Source organism: Hippocampus bargibanti, linkage group LG01, assembly GCF_051943395.1.
Source record: "Hippocampus bargibanti isolate YZ-2025 linkage group LG01, ASM5194339v1, whole genome shotgun sequence".
Classification (NCBI taxonomy): Eukaryota; Metazoa; Chordata; class Actinopteri; order Syngnathiformes; family Syngnathidae; genus Hippocampus; species Hippocampus bargibanti.
In genome coordinates, this window is record NC_142734.1 from 7,578,576 (window position 1) to 7,586,202 (window position 7,627).

General features: G+C 37.8%; 1 protein-coding gene across 2 annotated transcripts; it reads right to left on the reverse strand.

Moving 5' to 3' along the window:
* Window positions 1-4,777: 4,777 nt before the first annotated feature.
* tac3a (tachykinin precursor 3a) lies at window positions 4,778-7,001 on the reverse strand. Of its 2 annotated transcripts, none has more exons than XM_088990799.1 (7): window positions 6,869-7,001; window positions 6,607-6,722; window positions 6,431-6,533; window positions 6,005-6,034; window positions 5,855-5,908; window positions 5,480-5,546; window positions 4,778-5,188 (listed from the first exon to the last, which is right to left on the reverse strand). In XM_088990799.1, the coding sequence occupies exons 2-7, from the start codon at window positions 6,706-6,708 to the stop codon at window positions 5,170-5,172; spliced, it is 375 nt and encodes a 124-aa protein (XP_088846925.1). In that variant the 5' UTR covers window positions 6,709-6,722; window positions 6,869-7,001; the 3' UTR covers window positions 4,778-5,169. The 2 variants fall into 2 exon arrangements, with proteins under 2 accessions (XP_088846925.1, XP_088846842.1); XM_088990716.1 differs by having other exon boundaries at window positions 6,431-6,536.
* Between the last annotated feature and the right edge of the window lie 626 nt (window positions 7,002-7,627).

Below are 7,627 nucleotides of genomic sequence, written 5' to 3' on the forward strand. Positions count from 1 at the left end.
TGGCAAAAAACAAACATGCAAATCAAACCTTTGAAGATGGAGGACACTGATTCACTGAGGCGACCCCTGAAGGGAAAAGCACAAAGGAAAAGAAATTGTCTGTCACAACAACTATTTCAGAGTATTGAAAGGTGCTTAGAAATAAAATGTGTTATTATTATTGAATGTTGTCATCTGTAAATTGAGACCGAGGCATTTCAATGGAAGGAAACTGTTTAAAAAAAGCACCCTGGCGTCATTTTCCGGATAACCCAAATAACCTTGGCCTCAGCAGATGTGCAGGTCTCAGCACAGCAAGAGGAAAGAGTGAAACTACTGCCAAGTAATTTGCGTTTGTGGTGACTGTGCCATTTGAATCCTCTCGTGGAATTCCCCTCCCATACAGTTTTGAAAGATTCCATGTTAAGTTGTGTTCTGCTACAATAAATGATTACAATAAATGACCTGTAGTGTGAACATTCTAGCGATATGGGTACATAATGTGATAACCTCCAAATCTACACAATCGCCTAACACACGGAATGACTTTTGCCGATCACCTAGACGTCACAAAGCTCATTAACAAGTGTCTTGCTGCAATGTCACAAAAATAAATAAATAAACAAATAAACAAACACATACATAAATAAATAAATAACACAATGTTGGAATTTTCATTCATGTATTCATAGTTCTGATTTGCGATTACCTAATCACACATTAACATTTAATCATTAAAGTATCACACTTAATCGTTAAAAGTGGAGTTAGGTTTATTGTTTTCAGTTATCATCAATACATTGATTAATGATATTTTGATGCTGTTTATTAATCACTGATTCCCAATCAATGATCTTGATTATGTTTGCAGAAGAATGCTTATGACTTTAACACATACTCATACTCACATACTCATTTTTATACTTATACATGTAAACACACGTTAACATTTTATCTTTCCTTTTTTACATCTAACCATTCGACTAATAATTATACATTACACTCTGGTGTGAAATTATTAATGTGCGCTTTGAAGTTGGTACTATTCAGGAAATAATGGAGGGGAAAGTTGGTTGAACGACTGGATGGCAGGTGACCCAACTGTTGGCCAAAGGTCTGCAGGAAGTTACAGGTGTCACAAGAACTTTGACTCGAGTAAAATTATTTCCTGCTTACAAGAAACTATCTACCAAGGCCAATGACTGATACTAATAAAAGTAGAAAGACTGTTTAGATAGATGAGGACGCTGTACCCTGTACCTTCTATTTTCCTTGCATGAAAAAAAATATTCAACCAAGAGACGTCTCATATTTTTTTGTGTGAGTCTCAATTATTTCTGGACTTTTACTCTAAAACACAAAACAAAGAATCAGGTTAATCAGTGGATCCAGATCGGTGAAGTGGTGCATAATAATGTGAAATTATCATTCTTTTTCATTTTAATTATAACAGTGAATTATTGTTTGGCTTGCATAAGGTTGACCATCTGTTTATTGTGAAAGAATAGACAGAATAAAACTATTCTTCACTTGCAAAAATCGAAACGTGTTTTTATTCGACAGAAAAGAAGCAGTTGAAGTACCGTACATGTACTCTTTCGCTGATTTACTTGGCTTTGCTTGGGAGACATCTGGCGGCCAAGAAAGTTAGAACACCCCTTCAATGGTTTTCTCATTGTAAGTGAATGGTGCGTTTTCCACTAATAGCTGTACCTCATAGCTTTGCATTCTCAATATGATTATTGAAACGGAGGTCCATATGTTTTTTGCTATCTCCTAAAATGAAATTAGAAAACGTAAAAATTTTCATCATAATGTCTGGTACAAATTTAACACTTCCTATTTCCAAAAGACCGTGAAACATGGTAGGAGCAGGTACAACACAAGTTTCTGTGAAAAAAAATGACAGAAAAGCTAAAAGTCTATATTTTATTTGGGACAAATCAAAGACAGCAGAATTACTTCTGAAGGCCTTGAGGACATTATGTTGGCATGTCAACTAAAATCATCTGAGAGAAAGAATGTGTAATCAGAAAATGTAGAAATGCAGTAAAGTCTCGTTATCTCGATATCGGATATATCGATAGTCCCGGTTATATCGATGCTATTTCTATGCACGCACGGAGACAATTACATGCAAACAGGGTCGGATATATCGATAGTCCCGGTTATATCGATATTTTCCGGACTCCCTTGAATATCGATATAACGAGACTTTACTGTGATTGTTTTAAATAACGTAATAGGTTGAATTTTCACTTGTGCCATGTAAGCTTTTGTTGCCACCTAGTGGACAAAATAGTCCCCAATACCGTATGTGCATTTCACATTCACAAATACAATGACAGGAAGATAAAGCATCTTAAAGGAAAAGAGGGAAAAAATTTATTTGTTTATCAGCAAGATTGTAATTTCTAACTTAACTTGCATTATAAACTGTACATGAAACAATACAAACCTTTGCTATCATGGCAGTGATGACAAGGGAATCGAACACATGAGTATCTCATGCATTTTTAATTGTGCACCTGACCTGCAGCTTACAACTCAGACATTGAAATGGAGACGAATTTGTTTTCAAAGTGCATGATTGCAGCAAAGACAAAGCCTTGTCAACAAAAGGATAATTGGTCAATTTATTGTTGATGATGCAACTCAAAACATTTGCAATTCCTATGAGACAGATCCATTACCGATCCTGCCAACTATTGAAAGGTCTGTTTATTTATCCCGCAAATCCTGAAGAACAGACCAAAAGACCCAAATTGTGTTTTGTGGTGAAATTATGATTTGATGGATTTGCAAACTCGTTTTGTCATTTTGCAATGCTGCTGTGTGAAAGACTATTAAATTCAGTGGCAGCCGCAATTGAGTATTGTAACATTTTCAAGAACGGCAGTCTATTGTAGTTAATGTTTATCAATACGCCAAACTACTGTCATCCTTGCATGACTCCAAAAAAGTTGCATTCGATTCTGGCTTTTTCTGTTGTTTTACTATTATCAATTGATAAAATGCAGGCATTTCCAACAACGGCCTCACATACCATGCTGATATCAGATCTAAAATGAGGCATTGACCAGTGGCGGAACATCAAGCCCTGCAAAGCCTTCTCTGCTTGCCTGAAAATATCTGAATCACAGACTGATGTTAATTATGTTTTTTTCCATGAATTCTTGTTTAATAATGTCTTTCAGCTTCCTTTCATTATTTTCCCCTGTTGCACTGCTTCCAGACGTGTGTTTTCATATTTAACCACGTAATCAATCGCATTTCAGCTATCAGGGTCAGAAATATACCTAGCCGCCTTCAGCGTCAGTTCTGCGGGCCCTGCAGCAATAAATGTGTCAATGAAACGGTTGCTCTAAACAATCAGATTTTGAGTTGGCAACCCAAAAGGGGTGCCAATGCCTTCTTTCAAATTGCTGCCGTGGACTGCAAATGTCCCCATTGTAGGACGATTAAAGGCTTTCTGATTCTGATTCTTGAAGGTCATTAGTCAATCATAGTTTGCGAAAACTGCTCTTATCAGTCGCCGCAAGTGACAACAGCATACTGGCCAGAGCTAGCATACTGTATCAGTCGCAAGCTGCATAAACAAATATATTTTTGTGTTGGTTTAATAGTGGTTTTGTCAACCCACAATGGCTGAAGGAGGAGAAGAAATTGATTTGGTTGCAGATATACTGTTAAAGCCATTTTTAAGTCGGACTTTTCAAGAAAAAATGGACGTCATTAAGAAAGGTCGGAGTCGCAAAAATAGCAAACAATATTGCAATTTTATGAGGTTATGATAGATGCTTCACCATCTTTCGCCAATCATTTTTTTTCTGTGGTGGGAAAGAGTCATTGATATATAAATGAAAGATACTGATGCATGGCGAGCATATGCTAGTAGTACACGTGAGCAATATTTTCTCAATTCTTAAATGAGCATTTTAAAATTTTCTCGGTATGTATATGAGTATATCTGTCGAAACATAATTCTCTATCTAGAAAATTGGCTGGCAATTGGTTCAGGGTGTCCCCTGCCGACTGCTCAAAGATAGGTGGGAGAGGCGCAGGCGGATCAGAAAATTGATGTATACATAATGACGATATTTTCTGGAGTTTGACCTCACCATGTTTAACATCATTGGTCTAAAAATTCCGGTCTTAACCCACAGTGGTGTATTCTTGGCACATGCTATCACTGTGCTAGATGCTTATACGCCCCTTAGTCATGTATCATTTTGCGTATTTTAGTGACACATGACATTTTATAAATCATCTGACAGAGATGGCGGCCCGGTGTTCCAGTGGTTAGCAGGTCGACCTCACAGTGTAGAGGCCGTGGGTTCAATCCTCGCTCGTGCTGGAGTTGCATGTTGTCCCTGGGCCCGCATGGGTTTTCTCCGGGTGCCCTGGTTTTCTCCCACATTCCAAAAAACATACATGTCAGGCTGATTGAACACTCTAAAGTGTCCCGAGGCGTAAGTGTTGTTCATCACTGTGTGCCATGCGATTGGCTGACAACCTGTTCAGGGTGTCCCTGGCCTACCGCCTGATGAGTGCTGGGATAGACTCCAGAATCCCCCGCGACCGTGGTGAGGAATAAGGGGAATGGAAAATGAATGGATGAATATGACAGGAATATAATGGTGTTACAATGACCCACAGATGAGTGAAGGATTGTTATTGATTAATGCCATGATTGCAATTCATGATTGGGACAAGTGAAATACTCATAATCGTATCTTAAAGTGATGTACCCAATACAAATACAAATTCACATAACTTGCAATGAGGGATGTGGAAAAGTTCATTTATTTGTATTTTTTTTCTAATATTTTGCTCCAAATTTTTGAAGGTGAAAATATTTTCCATATTGTGTATGAGGAAGGAAGAAAAACATCCAGAAACTATGTATTCTTCCAGGAGTCACCTTGTAGTACTTTCAACTGAGAACACGTAATTGCCAAATTGACAAATCCTTACCAAATCTTTCTTGTTGAGCAATTTCATGAGCAATCATTTCTGTGCAGTGAGTATTCATCATTACAGTAACAGAGCATGTATAAAAGTATGTTTATTTGGAACTTTGAAACGTGGTAAAGTAGAATGCATGTTCTATTTCATTGGCCGCTTGGCAGGTTGAAAATGTGGTTCTTTTTCGATATCGAGCAACTCTTTCATCGTCAGAATGTTCTGTCACAGCCCCTGAAGAAACCTGCAGTAAAACACAACAAACAGTTGAGAATTTTCTATACCGATAGTCACATGATGCTCTGGAATGGTCAGTGTATGTATTTATTCAACAGAAGTTCGAATGAGCAGATGCTCTTTGTGCCGTGGTTTTCTTTTTGACCAGTCCAGGGTGCGCACCACATTTCACCATGAGGGCAAACGCAAAAGAAAAAGGATGGAGGCGTGGATGTTGAATGTTTTTATCTTTCGGTGGAAAGCTTCAGTGAATGATGGTACACATTCTATCGGACCTTTGAAAGACAAAGTCTCTCACCTCAACCTACACTTATTCAGAAATAAGCCTCTCTTCTCTGGGGATGCTCTCCTCCATGGACCGCTATCTGAATTGAAAACAAACAAAAAAATGCCATAGAGCGAGACATTGGCAGCAATGTTAGAAATGCCCGCAAAGACTTAACATCAATGACATCTTATTTTCACGATCAGTGAATCTCATTTTGTTCAGTCCTTTCACTTTCAGTTTGCAGCCAGATGTGTATAAATTGAGCATTATTAACTTTTGAAATTGCAGGATTTTTTAAAGAGCTCCTTTATTAAATTGGCACATATTAGTTAGAACAAAAGTTACATAATACTGTGATTTTTGTAATTATTAAGATGATTGAGAAAAATCAGATGACACACTCACTAGGCTCAGAATTTCTTCTTCCCATTAATCCAACAAAGATGTCATGCATTTCCCCTAAAAAGAAAAAAAAAAGTTTGATTGTCTATGAATATACACACGCATAGACACACGTACACACACACACACAAATCAAAAGCAACAATTACTTACTTTTTAGTGGCTGTTGCACCATATTTGCATCTAAACAATTATTGCAAAGAAATGTATTTGAAACAATGGTTACACTATTGTATATATGAATATTGTATATATAGATGAGTGCAAAAGAGAGAGTTAGAGTAATAATAACAATAAAAAATATACAATAATAATAATAATAATAATAATAATAATAATAATAATAATAATAATAATAATAATAATAATAATACTATTTTTTTAATTTATGAGCGCATTTCAAAGCCTTCAAGGACATGTTACAAACACAAAACAGGGACATAAATAAAACCACAGATGAAATTATAAATAAGAACAAGAGATAAAACTACACAGAGAATGCCATTTTAAATGGGTGAATTTTGAGATGGGATTTGAGGGTGGGAAGAGAATCAATGTGAGAGCTTAAAAAAAACTTACCAGCAGCATCTCTTCTGCCCATCAAACCCACAAAACTGTCATAATCCAAATCGCTAAACCTCCTCACGAGGTTCCGTTTAGGATTATTTAATCCCAGAGTTTCCTGCTGCGAAAGATAAATCAGGTAATTCAAATCAATGACTGGACAATGTCGGGAGCAGAAAAAGAAATCTTACAAGTGAAGTTGGCCTGCGTGACTCGGGGTCGTCGCATCTAGACCGACTGCATCGAAGTTTGACGAGAAGGATGAGAAACACCAGGAAAAAACGCCTTCTCATTTTTCCAGCAACACCTGCCATTATGGTCGAATAAAACGAGTTTGGAGTGCCAACATTTCGGGCGCATTTACGCACGAAATGTTGGCAAACATATCCGAAGAAAAACTTCCCGGTCTTTTGTAAATATGAGGCAAGTATGTGGAGTAGTTTTTTTTCTTACCTGTTGTTTAGAGAGAAGTGGTCAAGTGCCAAGTGCGGTGATGCTGTTCCGATTAAATGCGGGCGGGGGTCTACCCTTTGGGAGCAATAAATAATAGCTGGAAACCTGCGTAACGCCAATCAGGAAGTCGAACGTAGGTGGTGTAGAATGTCTTATATCACGCTGGGCTGAAAAGAATTGTAGCCTGCTCAATGATGGGTTCTCTCCGCCCCTTCTGACACGCGCACGTTCACGCTCGCCTAGACGTCCAGGCTATACACGCATACATCATGACAAAGCCCACACACATTTGTGGAAGGATAATTGAGGCACCAGAACATTATGATCAGGAAAAAGTCAATTTTCTTGTCCTCCTTGTCATGTATCCATCTATTGAGGCGTTACGGCTGTGTTCCCTTGACTGCCTTTCCACTCCAGAGACCAGTTGACATGGTCACTGTCAGGATCCTGATCTTTTTAGGAAGTCATTATCAAGATAGCAGCTGCCTCTGCTTGTCACTTTATGCAAGATGGTGATGGATGCGACATGATGGGCCACACAGCTGCACTTGAACCTGACTCGTGAACTGTTGGCAAAATCAACGGAACATAGACCACAATTCCAATCAAACACTAATAATTCAAATTATTACTTTTTTTTGCCGGTATTAACTTTAATAATTCCAATAATTAATTTTTGCCTGTATTAATGGAATACTGTACAAGATATTTCATATTCAAATTGCCTGGGGTGTAGTGGGCGTGGTACGCAGAGTACGC